At 46.0% G+C, this 17,410-nt stretch overlaps 1 protein-coding gene and 1 long non-coding RNA gene across 3 annotated transcripts in view; both read right to left on the bottom strand.

Moving 5' to 3' along the window:
• LOC125934526 (uncharacterized) overlaps positions 1-17,410 on the bottom strand; it is a 131,016-nt gene that overhangs the window by 72,106 nt on the left and 41,500 nt on the right. The gene's annotated exons all lie outside the window — the stretch shown is intronic.
• GLRA1 (glycine receptor alpha 1) overlaps positions 1-17,410 on the bottom strand; it is an 82,226-nt gene that overhangs the window by 47,664 nt on the left and 17,152 nt on the right. For both annotated transcript variants that reach the window (XM_049647955.1, XM_049647957.1), the window contains exon 2: positions 1,228-1,355. In XM_049647955.1, the coding sequence (XP_049503912.1) occupies positions 1,228-1,355 (128 nt within the window). The remainder of the gene's footprint in view (positions 1-1,227; positions 1,356-17,410) is intronic.

The following is a 17,410-nucleotide window of genomic DNA, read 5'->3' as shown; positions in this document are numbered from 1 at the left end:
TGCGGAAGGGCATTTGGAATCAAGAATTGATTAGGAGGCTGGCAGTTGGTCCTCGAAATAAGATTTCAGCAGGGGTACCGGGAGGAAGGCGGGCATGCACAGGGAGCCCCTTAAGGACCACACCTGCGGAACTCTGTTCAGTAGTTTGAGATGGCCACAACTTCCCAGGGCATCCATGGACAAAGGGAGCTGGTTTCCTCTTGTAACAGACGTTAAGATCTCAGAGGACTCTGAGAGTTAAAAGAAGCTTTCCAGATCAGTTTGGTGAGGATTTGTAAATTGCACACCCCACTCCCCCCCCCCCCCCCCAGCGTATCTGGCTTGCAAACATGTTTTGTTTGAATTCACATGTTTTAGGAATCAGGACATTTTGCATAAATCTTGATTTCTGGCTCTTCTTAGACTACTGGATGATCTGGCAACATGGGGCCCTCCCTCATTCCTGCAGGTAATTATGGGCTGGGGCTGGGGCTGGGGAGAGGCCGCCCGCTTCAGAGAGGCCTGCACCTCTATTTCTCCAGAATCGCTACAACTCCCTTTGGCCTTCCTCTTGGCTCACCTCACTCATTTAAGTAACCTGCCCAGTCCCTGTGGCCATTTGAAATCATGACTCTGAGTTAGACTAGAACATCTCAAAATTATATAGCAATCCCTGGGAACTTTCAGCAGATGCATTTTAGCTGGAAGTTTCTTCTCTGAAACAAATACAACTAGAGCCTGCCTGTGGGGGGAAGCAAGGGTGGGCTTGCTTGCTATGCCCTCTGCTCCTTTTTGGGGCACATGGCAGGAAAAGCCTGAGGGCTCCGTGGAATGTAGTTTATAAAAACCACAGATCCAGCCAACTCTATCACCACAGAGATGAGGAAACTGAGGCCCAGGGACAGGAAGAGGCTTATCCAAGTTCAGAGTGTAAGTCTGTGCCTGAAACAAAACGTGAACCCATTTCTCCGCGTTTGTCAATTGTCCATCATAACCAGAGGGAGCAAACAGGTTTTCATGCACATACTGACTCCTGGAAACCAGGGTACTGTCGAGCTGGATTCTCTGCAGCTTTGTTCGGTCCTGGGGGGGAGAAGACAGAACTGACTAACGATGTCTGCTTCTGGGAGAGGAAAGAGTCGTGGGATTCAAACCATGTGTTTACCATCTGCTTATAATACCATGCTGCTTGCTTCTGTAATCTAGGAAAGCAGACCCCTGAGGATCTGGACGGAAAGTTTTCTCTACCTTTGAAGTTGGGCCTGATCCTGGCATCGTATCCAGAGGTTCTCCCCATGAGCTTATCCAGGAAATCCGAGGGTGACATAGGCTTGGGCGCGGAGCGGGCAGCGTCAGCCTCCTTCGAAGCAGCAAGGCTAAGAAGGGAGAGAGAAAAGCAGTGGGTTAATGATGGCCCTGTGATCCTATCCCCGCCTTGCCTAGACCCGAGAACCACCAGAGTGTTCTCAGCCTGGGAAATAGGCAGGGTGGGTCCTTAAAGAGGAGAGGCCAGCTTCTGTGGTTTACTCGGCCAGATATCCACCAATGTGGGATCCTGGCAGGCAGCTGGGTGTCTGATTGCTGCTGAGAAGCTGCCTTGTCTTCAGGCTGAGGTTTTGAGCAGTCATGGCTGCCGGGCCTCCCTGGGGAGGAGACTGAAGGGTTAACTTCCCACCAGGTCCAGCTCTGTATTTTAGGCCCCTGCATCCTTCTAGGTGTTCCTGGGGAATAGCACCACCAGACAGAATCTCAGAGACCTAATAGTCCAGCCTTTCCCCAGCGTCTCTCTTCAGAGTCGGAGTCACTAATTAAAAAATAATGTTGCCCAAGTCAAATGCATTTGGGAACAGAAATATAATCAGGCATCTGTACCTGGAGTCTTCTCAGAAGCTTTAACAAGCTTAGAAGCCTATCTGTATGGGACTACCATCTCATGAAACATACACCTTAGAAAATGCTCGGTTGGGAGAATTGAGGCACAGTTACTGGAAGAGACCGACATAGGTCTCAGAGTAAGTCAGTCTGCCTCGGTGTCTCAAGACTGGGGGATTTAAGATCAGACTGTGGGATGCTTCACAGTGTTTCTGTCCCCACCCCACCCCCATTCCTATGCGACAAAGTGGTTTCAGGTTCTCATTCAAGCCATAGCATGAACTACTGACGTCTGACAACAGTGGCTGCTGTCCCCCTGCCACACGCTCAAGGTGTACAGATTTCTAGAAAAGTCAAGATTGGAAACTGAAGGGTTAAAGAACAATCACTTGGGTTGCTTTGGGCAACTGAGCTTTCCTAGTCTTGAAATTACACCAGGAGAGAGCTGGGAGCAAACGCAGCCCTATCGTGTAGTGCTGGGGAGCAGGTATGTTGAGGAGGTGAACGCATAGATGAGCGTGCGCACGCACGTGTGTGTGTGTGTGTGTGTGTGTGTGTGTGTGTGTGTGTGTGGCGTAAGATGGGAGCTTCTGTCACCCAGCCAAGTACGACATTGCGTTCCCCAAGGATCTGCACTCAACCTCTCTCGTTCTTCGCCTTGGCTTGTTTCTGATCTCACAGTTGTAACGGTTTAAGTGATCACCTCTAATGGATGATTCTCACATCTGTGTCTCTGCCTGGCTGGTCCCGGAAGCCCCCTTTCCTCATTTGCAAACACCCGCAGGGCTCGTCTACCTAGCTGTCCTGCCTGTGCCGCAAATTCATCTTCCAACCTCAATGCCACAGCTTCCTCTCTGAACTTGCTCCTCCAGACCACTGCTCTCCGGACGGCACCAGCATTTCCCCATTCTCCAGGTCCAGAAGCTTCAGAGCCATCATATCTCCTTGTGCCCTTTCCTCTCACATCCCCTCCCTTGTCAGGTTCCGGACCATGTTACCTTGTAATATAGTTACTTGTGTTTGTCTTTGAAGACGGGGAATCATGGTGTTTTCATTTATTGTTTATTTGTTCTTTTAATCCCCTACTGTGTCTACCGTGGTGTCTCAAGCATAATTGGTACCTAGTAATTGTACAGTGAATGAATGAATGAATGAATAATATGCTACTTTAATTAATCAAATATTCTGGCTAATAGGGTATTCATAAATATTCATATATGGATTAACAACTTTAAAATCATTAGACTATTATCTCCAGCGATGAAGAATACTGAAAACAATCTGGTATTCCTTTGCAGGTTCAGAGGGTATTTCTGGATTATTTAGACGCTCCTATTTAGTAGATCCCCTCATCCATATACTGAAGAAACTAGTTTTGATTGACAGGGTGAGGGACAAATGCATTTTACTGGTTTTGTGTGCATGGATGTTTGTGAGTTGGTGTGATGTGGGCAGGTTTCTGGATGTGATGTGTACAAGTGGGGAGATGTGCATGGACGTGTGCGGGGGTTCGGGTGTGATGGAGGTGTCTGTGTATGCACAGTGGATTGTGTTACATGGATATGTGTGTGCAACCAGATGAACACTGATGTTCATGTAAGAGTGTGTTAAGCATGGCGTTCGTCTGTGTGTATGTGGGGTATGGGGTGTGAATGTGTCGAATGCTTTAGTGGATGTAGAGATGTGGCATGTGCAGTGCATGTTATGTGTTTCTGAAATGTGAGAGATAGTACAGAATAGTGCAAGAAAAGAGGAAAGAACGGATGACTGGAATTTATTCTGTCTCACTTATTTATAAGCTGTGTGGCCTTGAGGAAGTTACTGAACCTCTCGGAACTTTAGTCAGTTGCCTCAGGTCACGTTAGTTTTACACAAGGAGTAACTGAGAAGGCATAGCTCAAAAACACCTAGGACAGTTCTTGGAACATAGTGGGCACTCAATATATTGGCTTGCTCTTGCCTTGCTCTGTGTGTGTGTGTGTGTGTTTGAAGCAGTTCAGAGTCAGTCTAGGGGCTTCTTCTGGTCTCAGTGCCGCTTTCAGCCGCACCACAGGCCCCGCGTGGCTGGGAAGTCCTGCCAGATGCCTTCCGTGGCCCTCAGTCAGTACCACAGTCCCAGGCTTTTCTCCGTTCAACACCAGACTCCTGGATACTCTGTGGCTGTGGTGTGAGCAAAGGGGACCACAGGCGCGCAACTGGTGATTTACGACTTTTCTGCTGCTATAATTCACTTCTAGAACCTCTCTAGGAGTGGTGGTTATGAAGCTTTCATAAGCTCCTGTTCTCTCTCCTGCCCCTCCTCTCAGATAATAAGATTTGGGAACACAGTACTCCCTCCCAGCAGCTACTAGAGCACCAGACCCCTCTTGGCCCTTAGGCCTCTTTCATAATCCTGAATCCTATTATGCCGTAGAGTGAGAGAATGGATTCGCCCCAAATTATCCCCTACCATTTGCTGGTAGCAAAATGTGCCATTTAATACCCGAATCCTCCCCCAAGCTGAAGAGTCTTCTGGTTCTCCTAGCTCCCACGTCTGCCGTACAGCATTTCAGTCTGGCTACCTGGCAGGTGACTCACTAAAAGCCCTGGCATGCGGACCTGAACTCGAGGGCGTGGAGACTCCGAGAGGTTAAGTAACTGGCCCCGGGTCACACAGCACTTTAATGAGAGAAGGGTTTAGAACTCAGATTTTTTTTTAAGGGTCGCTTCATCTGAAGTCTACAGTGTATGGGAAAGGCTTATAAATTGGGAGGAGTGCCACGGGTGATGGCTGCCATTACTCCTATTTGTTTTTGAAGCTTGTTACGTTCTGTGACATGCAGAAACTTCAAAACACGAGTCTGACTTCCAGCCATTCTGATACCCACAACCGAGGTTGCCACACTGAAAAATGGAGGAGAAACAGTCGCGGATTACCACCACACCATCTGTTTTGTCAAGTGAGTCGCAGCGGAATTCTTTGAAATTTTGAGATTTGCGAGTCCCAGCTTGACCATGTATCATGTACCAGTGGGTTCTTTTGGGTATCAAAAATATGGTTTTTTTTTTTTTTTTGCCTTGTTTCTATACCACCTCTGCTAGTCAGTTACAATGTTTCCTTAAATTGCCTCGCTTCTTTCAAACTTACTCTTTTTAAAAACAGAACTTTATATAGTCACGGCTTACAGATGAAAAAGCAGTATTGTTTGCCATAATAGACGCAACCACCATGGTGAGAACAGTGAAAACAAAACCAAAAGAGAAGTCTAAAATTCTAGCTACATGCTGTGGCTTACCAACATTCGGAGCCCGAGCTTGCCCCAAGCCTCAGGGAGGACCAGTGAATGTTGGGAAAAGGTTGGAGACGTGTTAACACCTGATTGAGACTTTCTTCTCGAGATAATGAGAAGAACTGAAAGAAAAATTTCTCAACAATAATTCACCCGTATTATGTGTGAACCACCCTCAAGCACCGCCCCCTTTTCTTACCGCCCTAGACCCAAATTTCCCTAATTCTTTTCCAAATACAAAGTCTCCATTTGAATGTCAAAATAGCCATGCCCTCCACTTGATAATCAATGGACATTTCGGTCTATATTTAGAAAGCACATTTTGCACAGAATTAGTTCAAGGGCTCCGTATAGTAAATCCACGCATCAAGAAGCCCTTGGTGCACCTTTAGAACCACTACCCCTGGTGAACTTGAACCTTTGCTTATAGACTGTGAGCTACTGAACAGAGAAGCTGCGAATGAATCTGAGAAATGAAACATTTGATTGTTAGGATTTGCTGACCCTATAAGAGTATTTGGAAATGATGCAAATTGTTCCAGGGATTTACTGCAATGTAATGCAGTGAATCAGACTCTGTTTAGACAGATTTGATTAATAGTAATTTCAGAAAGACAGTGAGGTCTTCTGGGACCAAGTGTTCTGCCCCTCTCTGAGAAGGCTTTATGGCAAAAGCCACACCGACTGGAAAGAGCGTTAAACTATCACCTTTTAGCCAGGGGATTCGTCATACTGGGAGACTGTGGTACTTAAAGGACCTCAGTTTTGACTCCTAATGAAATGGACCATGGAAAGATCCAGGAGTAGGCGTCCAAGCTGGGGGTCGGGGGGAATGGAGGCAGAGTGACCTGGTGAAGTGGGGGCTCTGTGACCTTCAGGGTGTCACTTCCCTTTGAGGCTTTCAGTTTCCCAAACTATAAAATGAGGGGGTTAGAATAATCTCTAAGAGTCCTTCTGGCCCTAGTGCATCATTTTATTAGTCTGTCATATTCCCTCCCCGCCCCCCCCCCTTTATACACATCTGGTCTTGGGATCTGCATTTGTCTGGAATCTTTTGGGGGAACATGAGTGTGTTTGTGTCTTTGTTCTTCCCAATCCAGTCTCGAGATTTTTCTCCAGTGGAACAATTCATTTTTCAGGGATTTGTTGAAGAAAGGCCAGATCAATGTTCAGGTTCTCCTCCTCCTGTTGCAACATCAATTGGACATAGGGAATCCATAGGGAGCTGTCAATCTGAATTTCAAATGAGCTGGGGTTGGCAGCCATACTGGGGAGAAACAACTTCAATTTCACCCTGTGAGGCACCACAGCACCAAGAACCATTCTGGGTTAGCAGAGGGAGCCCCCTCGACAGATTCCGTCTCCTTGGTTCAACACGCACAGAGGAGTCGGTCGGGAAGTCACGGGTGGGATAAGGGGAGGAAGGACAAGACGAGGGGCAGAGGACAGCCAAGGGAGAGGTGCTCAGGGCTGGAGGAGAAGTTGCAGGTGCAGCCTGGGAGGGGAGGAGAGTGAAATGGGGAGAGGAGAATGTGCAAGTAAAGGTGTCTGAGGTGCGGCCAGCGCTAGGAGCGAGGGGTTCAGTGAACACAGGGGACAGGCACGCAACCGCACTTAATGCAAGGCGAGGGCTTTCCGAGAGGCTTTGTGGGGAAAGCAGTTTTTACAGTAGAACTTGAAGGCTGGGTGTAGAGTTGGCCTAGAAGAAATATGGGAGGAAGAGTGTTTTGAGTAGAAGGAACAGAATGTATCCAGTCTAGAGGTGAGAGAGGACTTGGAGAACTGAAAGACATTTAGTGTGTGTGAGGGAGGAAATAAGGGGGAGGGAGAGAGAAAGGGAGGGAAGGAGGGAGAGGGAGGGAGAGAGAGAGAGAGAGAACAATGATAAGAGGTGAGGAGGTTGGGAATAGTAGGGATTGGACACCCTGGTCTGTGTGCTTACAGGTGGATTTAAAAGTTTAGGGAAGATTACCATCCCTTAATCCCTTTATAGTAGAAATAATCCATCCTGATTTCTCAGCTGGTTATACTGAATTGCAGCCTGGCCAAGCTTGGGAAATGGGCCCTCCAAAAACATCTCTGAATGAGGGGTGTCCGACTTAGTTTCCAGGCAACTTGTCCTCTGACTTGGGTCAGAATTCTATCTCCTTTGCTTTGGCAGGGAGGGTACCAATGAGCTGCTGTTTATTCTGTGCAGAAAGCACCTGGTCAACTAATCAAAAGTTGTTGGAAAGTCTGTTCTGTATTTCCATGGGCATTTACTTACTACAGGGTTTTAAAGGTCACTGTGGAACAGAGGAAAACAGTAAGGTGAGAGCTGGGGAGCATGGGTATAGTCGTAGTTCCGTCTCTAACCACGTTATCTTGGGCTAATTCTTTGTCTTACATGGCCCTCAGTTTCTTCATCTGTGAAATGGCAGTTTTGCATTAGATGAGGCACAACGAACAGTTGTATGTTGAGTACCCACTCCATCCAACTGGTGGTGGCTGCTCAGAGAACAGCTCTGGGGCTTGACCCAGCAGGGAAGGTAGCAGGATGGGTCATCTGTCTGCCAAGGGACTAGACTGTGGAGTGCTAGGTTGTCTTAGTTTCGCAGGCCCGCTTGCTCTGAACTCCTCTGACCCTTCTGATTAATTGAGCACCCACCATATGCGTAAGGTACTATGGAGGGGTGCAGGTGAACATGTCACTGCCTACAGATAAAGCACTCCACGTGGGAAGAGTTTGTGTCTGTCTTATTCAGTGCTTGGCATGTGGTAGCAATCAATAATCATTTGTTGATGACTGGCCTTTGCCCTCTTGTTGTTCATTGTTGAGCAGATGGAATAGATTAAGCACATAAACAATTATCGAAGGTGGCCACCCAGCGTAGGTGGCATAATCGGACTGCTGTGGTGGTTCGGAGGAGGAAGGCAGTATTTCGAGGGAGGTGGGGACTTGAATCAGAGAATTTTTCTGGGTTTTATGAATTTTAGCCTCTGCACCTTTAGAAAGCTCCAACATTTGCCATTGCCCATGTTGCGCCTGTGGAGGAAAGCCTTCTTCCACCGGTGGGCCCTCCTCGGGATAGGAATGGGGAGAGGTGGTGTGGTTGGCTCTGTGTCCTAGGCTCCTGGGAAGAAATGGGGCTGGCACTTTCTGTCCTTATGGACTGGTCCAGTTTCGTGTCCCTGTCTCTGACGTCCGGGAACTTGGGGGTCATTGCACAGCGTGGATCCTGTCGGTCACCCTCAGCTTTCCTGGCTTGCATCCTTAGGCCAACATCTGGCTTCTCATGGCCAGCTGTGCAATTCCAATTTTATTTGATTGCAGTAAGGGGCTTAGGCTGGCCAGAGAGTGCCTGACATTTTATTACTCTCACTTCATGATCTGCTAAGCACCCCTGGGAACAGAATGTCAGAGTTGGCATGCTCTGAGCCCAGTTCTCCCCAGAGTCTGATGCACAAGACATCCTTCCCCCTTCCTGTCCTACCTCTCACAGCTATACCTGCTTCCTAGGAAAAAAAACAAAAACGAAACCCCTTATCTGGGTGAGAAAGCACATGTATTTGAATATGATTCTCTTGTGCAGGAAGATAAAATCTTGGATCCTTGGAACTGGAAGGAACATTGAGATTCCATCTGGCTCTTCCCCTGCCCCTAGGGAAGTCGGAATCTCTAGGGATCTTTCATACTCCTTATCGTTGCTTCTGGTCTGTTCCTCTGAATAACCTTCCGTCCACTAACTCTTCTGCTCTATTTTATGTATCTCCATAATGCAGGCAGCAGCAGGGTCAGGGAAGAAGGCACCTAGCGAGACTGAAGGAGGCACTCACTGTCAGGGCTTTGCCGACTGTGCCCGTGTAGGGGCCCGAGACAGAGCACCTTTTTAACTTTTGTGTCTCGGGAGTCTCACTTGCCTCACCCTAGTCTTTCCTGGTCCTGCTACAGTACAGCATCAGAGAACATCAAACCCGGTCCATCTCGGGTAGGGTTTCCTATAGGTAATTGAATACATTTACCTGGAGAGGGAGTCTAGACTTCTGACAGCCTCTCATTTGATTTCTAAAAAGCTTTGTTTTTATTTTTCTTGTCTGGTGGCAAGAAATGGTACTGTATGTTTTATCTCATTTTATCCTGCCAACAGCCTGAGAGGTAAGATGTCTGTCCCATTTTACAGAAGAGACAATTAAGGCTAAACTGCGTGGTGATCCAGCTGCAGGGCACCTTGCTGCATTTGCCTAACTTACGTCAGTGTTTTCCTTCCTCTTGCCTCTCTTCTCCTGACTCCCTGTGTCTGTTTTAAGGCTGGAATCACAGCAGCCCTTGGTGCTTTCTGGGTCAAGCTCAACCTTCCACTCTCTGGCCTTCCTCGTCCTCGGGATAGGGGCAATCAAGGTGTTATGTAGGCAAGACCTTGAAGGAATGTTTTTTTTCCCCCCGCGTTTCTATCCAGGCTCTTAATAAGTATGATTTCCATGAGCACAGAGCCTGGCATGTGGTCAGGGCCCAGTAGATATTTGTTAAATGGGGGGACCAGCAGCTGGCTTTCCAGGGGGAGCAGAATTTAGCTGTGCAGGTACTGGGCCTCTGTGATGTGACTTGAATGGTGTAAAAAAGTCCCAAATTCTGGCCCCAAAACCTTTAGTCAGTCCCTAGGGAAAATACTGATGTCCTCTGGGAAAATCCAAGGCAGGAAAATAGGGGAAGAAGCCACTCTTTTTCTTTTGGGAGCATCCCTCCCACGGGGTTGACTCGGGCCAGGGGCCTAGGTCAAACCTACGTTCACGCATAAACCTCACATTTCTGCCCACTTAGGTCCCTGATCACAATTCTACAGCTACCATCTCACTTTGCCCTGACTGCTCCTATATGTCTCACTTGGGGAAATTTTCCTCTCCTCTGACCATCAGTGCCATTCTGCTGTCTGGTTCCACGGTGAAAGAATACTTGACTTAATCCTGTGTGCATCAAGTAGCACCCCCAACTCCCCTGCCCCAACCTGTCCCCCCGAGTTGAGTTGCAGTGTGAGGAATCCAGGGGGATTCCTCAGAGACGTGGATGCTGGAGAACAGGCCTATGGGGGTTGCTGTGCCAGAGTGAAAGCTCTTAGCAGGCCCTGCGTAATCAGCATGCGTCCCACGAGCTGGACAGGAGAGCAAATAGCTCTCATTACCTCCGAGGCAGCTTTCTTTTTAATCAGATGAATCTCACTGGAAAAGTCTGTCTTTGCAGAGAACGGAGCTCAGGGCAAAGACATGTAAGAGCTCCCGTTCACTCCATGTTTTTTATGTGCCGGGTACTTTACACTTGTTGCTGTATCTAACTTCCCAACAGTCCTATGAAGATGACATCATTACAGACGAGGAAGCTTGAATTTCAGAAACTTAGGCAAGGTTGGATGGCTTATGAGGGACAAGGCCACCAGTCAACTGGCCTGTAAGACCCGTGGTATTAACCGCTGTACTCTGTTGACTCTTCTAAGTGATAGCGATTGCAAAGTCCCTCTGAGGACCTGCTCTGGTTCGTGATTTTGTGATGAAATGTTTGCATGACTCTCGGAACTACCAGTGGGAATTTCTGGAACTCTGGGAATTGGAAAAGTGTGGGTTGAGAACAGTGTGATGATCGCTGTCACACAAATAATGCTTTCTGTTTACGTGGCACTTCCAAATCCATCACTGCATTGGCTCCCTGTGCCATTCCTGCCACAGCATCTCTGTGTACAGGTGACGACATTGAGGCTCCACTGAAAGAGGAAGAGACCTGCTCTGGGTCTCGGATGGCAGAGCCATAATATGACTGGCATCTCCAGATGTGCTTGGGGGCTTCTTGACTATGTGGTCATTCCCAAAAGACAGGAAGGGGACGGGCAAACCCTTCCTGACCATTAAATTCTCTGTCTATCAGAATGTTTCTGGCATTAACATTTTCATTTTATTTATGTTTTTCATTTCAGTTCACTCATTTTTAAACTTCTTTTACTTAAAATTTTCTTAATGTTTATTTGTTTTTGAGAGAGAGAGAGAGAGAGAGAGAGAGAGAGAGAGAGAGAGAGAGAGAATCTGAAGCAGGCTCCAGGCTCCGAGCTGTCAGCACAGAGCCTGACGTGGGGCTCGAACCCACGAACTGGGAGATCATGACCTGAGTCAAAGTCAGCCGCTCAACTGACTGAGTCACCCAGACACCCAAGGCAGATTGTATTTTAAAAATGAATGAACTGAGGCGCCTGGGTGGCTTAGTTGGCTGAGCGTCTGACTTCGGCTCAGGTCATGATCTCACAGTTTGTGAGTTGGAGCCCCACGTCGGGGTCTGTGCTGACAGCTCGGAGCCTGGAGCCTGCTTCGGTTTCTGTTGTCTCCCTCTCTCTCTGCCGGTCCCCCGCTCATGCTTTGTCTCTCTCTCAAAAATAAATAAACATAAAAAAAATACAATCTGCCTTTACCAACTGCAGGTGTTGTGTGAATGGCCAAAGGTCCCAGTGCTTCTACAGAAGCTGTGAAAATAAGTTCTTTCCCTTCTCACGTCAGTCAGCCTTCTTCATTCACCAGGCATTTTGAGGTAATCATCATCTCATTTGAGATAGTATTAATTTATTACTTCATTTATTTACTTATTTATCCCAAATGATTTATGCAGTGCCTACTATAAATCAGAGATTATACTGGGTGATGAAGCAAAATAGAAATAATCTAATAATAAGAGCTGGCCTGTGTTGAGCAGTTATAAAGTGCCAGGCATTACACCAAGAGCTTTACTTTTGATATTTAGTCCTTAATATAATCTTATGGGTAGGGGGTCATGACTCCCATTTTACTGGTGAGGAAACTGAGTTTCACAGAGGTTAAGTAACTTCTATAGGTACTTCTGACCTGACAAATTTCTCTATTAACTGTATAGATAGTGAATATGCCATAGCCCTTGCTTTGCATGAACTCCCAAACTAAAAGAGGAAAGCCTACGTGAAGACACGGAAGTGCTTGAATATCCGGGGCTATTAGAAACAGCTTGTCACTTTTCCCTCCCAAGTCCGTATTAGTTCAAACCTACAGTGGAAAGTAGGTTTGATGAAGCCACAGGAAATGCATCCACAAAAAGGGAGGTATTTATCCCAGACTCAACAGAGGTTTTCATGAGTGGAGGGAGTTTGAAGGTGTGTGGCCCTCAAGCATCCGGGAGACTGATTTCAAAGAAGGATGTTGAGAAAATAAACAACCCTCACTGGGCTCTCAGGGAGAATGACCTCAAATTGTAGAAAGAGCAGCTTGGATTCAAATCTGAAGCTGCCTTTTAATAGACTGAGTGACTGGTTTGCAGAAAGAGAGCACTTAACTGTGAGTTGAGAGGGTTTAGTTGAAGTGGGTATTTGTATGTAAATACAGAGTTTTACAGGAAGCTCCAGGGTTCTGAGACTGCTCTAAATAGCCCTTGTTCATTCCCCACTCCCCCTCCCCCAGTCCTCTAAGACAGACAGCTGCAGCTATGCTCAGTGGGGTGGATCATCTTTGTCTCACTCAGCAGGTTCCAAAATCTTGGGGAAGAAGAAGGCAAAAGAGTCATAGAATTATGAGATCTGGTCATCTTGGGCATTAAAAAAAAAAAGACATTTATTTATTGAGCACCTATAAGTTAATGACTGCATCTTGCGGCTCTGCAAAGTCAGTAGGGATGATCATCTCCAACTTAGAGAAGAGGAAACAGACTCAGAGGTTAGCTAAGAATAATAACAATCGCCACCAATGCTTGAACACTTTCTAGGTGCCACACACAGAGCCAAGGACTTTTCCATACGTGCTTTCTAATTCATCCAGCAACTCTATGAAGTAGGTACTGGTTTCTCCTCCATTTCTCAAATGAGGAAACAGAGGCTTGGCGAGACTAAATAACCTAATCAAGGTGCTTTGATGGCAGAACTGATGCATGACTCTAACTGAGGTGGGATTTGGGCATAAGTTTTGGAGCAGCTGTTCACATGTGCTAAAACAGCTCACTTCACTGGAATATGCACTGTGTTAAGTTCCTGTTCCATTTAGTATAAGCTTCTGTAAGAAATATTCACTGAGGAGAAGTCAGGACAAGATGTGTCCGTGAAGCCTGTGGTGCCCGATGAGACATAAGGAAGGTAGATGGATGATGAGGGAAGGACAAGGTGTCCTTTCTGGTTTTAAGATGAAGGAGGTTTAATGGCAGAAGGAACGTGAGGGTTGCTGCTGAATCTTTCTTTTCCTTCTGGGGTTTCTTTCCATTCTACCCTGCAGGATCTTGCAGCAGGGTCACCTCTTTGTAGCTCATTGGGGGACCCCACAGGGGGCCAAATTCCATTGCTTCCTGCTTCTTGCTGTGTGTCTCAGAGGCAAAGAGAAACAGCTCAGGGAAATGGGGTAAGCTGTGGATGTTGAGTCAGAAATCCTGGGTTTGACTTGTGCCTGTTCCTTTCTTGTGTGATCTTGGGCAAGCCCTTTTTCATATTTAAGCATCATATTTAAGCATCAGTTTACTCATCCATAGAGTATAGTCACCTTCTGTGCTAAGTTGTATATTTACTGTTTGAAGTCACATTGAAGAAAGCACGAGGTACTCCACAAATAAAAACTCACTTCTGGACTGAAACAGGGGCAGGCTCCATGGACTGTGCCATCAATTTCAGGCTCTGCCATTTACTGGCTGAGTGGCCTTGGACAAGTAACTTATCCTGTGTTTGTTTCTGCATCTGTAAAATGGGGGTAATAGTAATTGTTGCTCATGGGGGGTGTAAAGAATACATAATTCTTTAGCAATGCTTATTTTAGTGCCTGGCACACTGTGAATGTCCAATGCAATTTGTATTGATTCAGAGAGAATTGGTTGATCTAGCCTCTATCATGAGGGATAAACAGATGAACTTCTGGAGGCTTCTTTGTGCTTTGCACTTGAATGTTCAAGGACCGCCCATGGTCACACCTAAAGGAACACTCCAGGGGGATCCTTCTACTATGCTGTTAGTAATTTATCTGTTAAGTGGTAAATTAATAGCATTACTTTGGCATTTCAATCAATGGGATTAAGATGATCTGATGGTGACAGAGTAGTAATTGGTGCTGCTTGGATGGAAACTGTCCAGTGGCCAAAACTGTTCTTTACAAGCTGGCTGGCTGCCCTCAGGCCAGATTCTTTCAACCATTTAAAAAAACAACATTTTTCTCTGATGGTTAAAACAACAAATGCACATTGGGATAATACAATGAGGTTCAAGGAAAAAACAAAACAAAACAAAACCCATCTGGAAATTCCATTATCTAGATACCTACTATTAACACATTAGTACATTTCTTCTGGGTTTTCTTTTTTCCTGTACAGATTATAATTGGTTTCGTTTCCTGCCTTTTTTTTTTTTTTTACTGAAGATTCCAAATGAAAATTTTCTCTTGTTATTAAACCTCTAGAAACATTATTATTAATGACTGCCTATGTCGGTGTGTGGTTGTGTTAGCATTCATGTAGCTGTCCTTCTATTGATGGGCGTTCATATTTTCACTTCTTAGCTGTTATAAATTATGCTGTGAAAGCCTCCCTTGGTCACAAACCTCTGTTCATGTCCTACAAGCAAAAGTGCTGAGTCAAAGAATATGACTATTTCTAAGGCAGAGAGAGTACACCAGTGTAAAGGGACTTCCTTTCTCCTCCAAACCCAGGACCAGCAGGTTCCTCATTGAAAACTCTTCACAAGGTGGAGTCTGGTAAAGGGTCAAGGGCAGAAGGAATTGGTGGGGCAGTGAAGGTTAAAAGAGGAGAGATGACTGCTTCTACCTTTTTCTTTTTTCTCCATGTACTCATACTGCCTAAGAAGCCATAGACATTGGAGTGTACTAGAGGGGAGAAGAGAGACCATTGTGATAGTATAGTTCAGAAGTCCCATGTTGCAGGTGTAATATGTCTTTTTTTTTTAAGTTATTTAAATTGCCCCGGCCTATGTCTTCTGCCTGTATCATATCCATTTTTTTTTTTATCCCTGAAACTACTTATATATAATAAACATCCCCTAAATGCTTGGTATGAGAGGTAGTATAGCATGGTACATTCCAATCTGCCACATAGCTGTGTGATCTTGGGCAAGTCACTTAACCTCTTCACAACGGTTTCTTTCTCCCTCTTTTTTTAGTCACTTTTTTTTTTTTTAGCATTTATTTATTATTTTTGAGAGACACAGAGAGACAGAGTGAAAACAGGGGAGGAGCAGAGAGAGAGGGAGACACAGAATCCGAAGCAGGCTCCAGGCTCTGAGCTGTGAGCACAGAGCCCGACGCAGGGCTCGATCCCATGAACTGTGAGATCATGACCTGAGCTGAAGTCAGACGCTTAATCGATTGAGCCACACAGGTGCCCCCAAAACTATTTCTTTATCAGAAAAAGGAGGGTAATAATGTGCTCCTAGGATTGTTGGGGTTAAAAGAGAAAATGTGTGTCAAATGCTGATGTGGTGCCAGACACATAGAAACCACTTCGAGTGTTAGCCATTATTACAAATAAAAATTGAAGTTTTTGTTTGTGAGAGTCAAACATTCTTCACTAAACTTTTATGCCAGTCTAGGTTACACCTAATCATTCTGAAGAACTTCAGAAAAATATAAAGACTAAAAGAGGCAGGTATGGCAGGGAACATGGGATGTGTGTTGTGCTTCAAATCTTGGCTAATTTATTATATTCCATTGTAGGCCCTGCATTTTAAGAGGGACATTAACAGGTTGGAGCAGGTCCAGAAAGGAACAACAGGGCTGGTAAACAAACTTGAAATTGACCTGTAAGGAATAATTAAAGACTCTGTGGGTGTTTGGCTCAGAGAAGATTTAGGCAGAGAGATCATTTTTTACAAATCTCTGTTGGGTTGTCATGGGGAAGAGGGACTCGGTAAAATAATGTTCTTGAATATTTACTGTTTGCCTGGCACTGAGGTAAGCCCTTTGCAAGCATTATTTATTTTTTCTTCTCCCAAACTCTAGGCGAGGTACCTATTTGTGTTCCTATGGCACAGATGAAGAGACCGAGGCCCAGACGGCAGAAGTGACTTGGTTGAAAGTCACGTGGCTGGGAGGTGGTAGGTAGGAACAGAACCAGATTTTTCTGATTCCATAGCTGAGGCACCTTGTACAGCCCACTGACTTGTTCCAGGTGGCTAGAGAAGATGGATGGGCCTTTCAGAGAGGGAGGTGGCTGCCCGACATGTGTGAGGAAAGGCTGATCAGCTGGTCAAACAATGCCCAACAATGGAAGATGCAACACAAGTAGGTGGTTTCTTGTTGCTGGAAGTGTTCCTGGATAGGCTGAACTTTGAGCAATGTGTGAAAATGAGCCAGCTGAGGAGTGGGCTAGAATCGTGACTTCACTACTTACTTTATGACCTTGAAAGTCGTGTAACATTCCGGAGCCTTAGTTTCTTCCCCTGTAAACTAGGAATATTCCATGCTAATGTTAGGATTGTTGGGAAGCATAAAAAATTTGGATAAGTTGCCTAGCCAAATACCTGGTATACACAAGTTGCTCATTGTATGTCAAGCCAACAATGATCTATGGTCTTTGTCTTTGCACCTGTGGTTCTCATTTATGTAGTGACACTGTCTATTCACTTCTTCACTGGGGTCAGTTCCAGATTCGGAGATGTCACCAGCAGAGTGGGTATTCTACCTTACTTCTACAGAGGCAGGTATCTGTCAGCTCTGTCCTCTCAGGCAAATGACAGGTTGAACTTTGAAGCATGCTTCCTTTTTTTTTGAATAAACAAAAGGAAGAATGTTTAGACTGAAATGCTAAGCAGCAGGCTAGATATTGTTGAGAGAGAGATTAGAGCCATTTCACCTACTGACCAATTATCAGACGGGTTTGGAGAGCCCACTGGGTGCCCAGCACCGTGCCCTGTGGATTAAGGGTACATTTAATCAACCAGAGGCACTGTCTTTGTCTTCAAGAGCCTCAAGGCCTGGGATGGTTCAGACAAGTATGAAAACTAGAGAATAGGACCAAGTGTCATTCTGTGCTAAATTCTTTGGCATGGGGCTATTAGGGAAGAGATGCTTAGAGGCAGGAGGTTGGAGAAGATGACCTTGGAAGATCTCTTGCTGGCCTGGGATATCCTCTGGAGGTTCCCAGGATCACATCCTTGCAGGCACAAGATGATAATGTTGCAGCTGTAGCTCCCTTGGGCACATCCTCTAGTCTTTTCCCCAGGACATGCCCTAGAGCCTGGGAATATGCTAATCATCATTGTCCATTGTCAGGCTCACACGGGGAGGGGCTGTCCTCCTTCCTAGACGTCCAGAACCAGGCAGCCCCCTCCCGC

The sequence above is a fragment of the Panthera uncia genome (assembly GCF_023721935.1).
Source record: "Panthera uncia isolate 11264 chromosome A1 unlocalized genomic scaffold, Puncia_PCG_1.0 HiC_scaffold_17, whole genome shotgun sequence".
In the NCBI taxonomy this organism is placed as follows: domain Eukaryota; kingdom Metazoa; phylum Chordata; class Mammalia; order Carnivora; family Felidae; genus Panthera; species Panthera uncia.
This window is presented reverse-complemented; position numbering and strand designations above follow the sequence as displayed.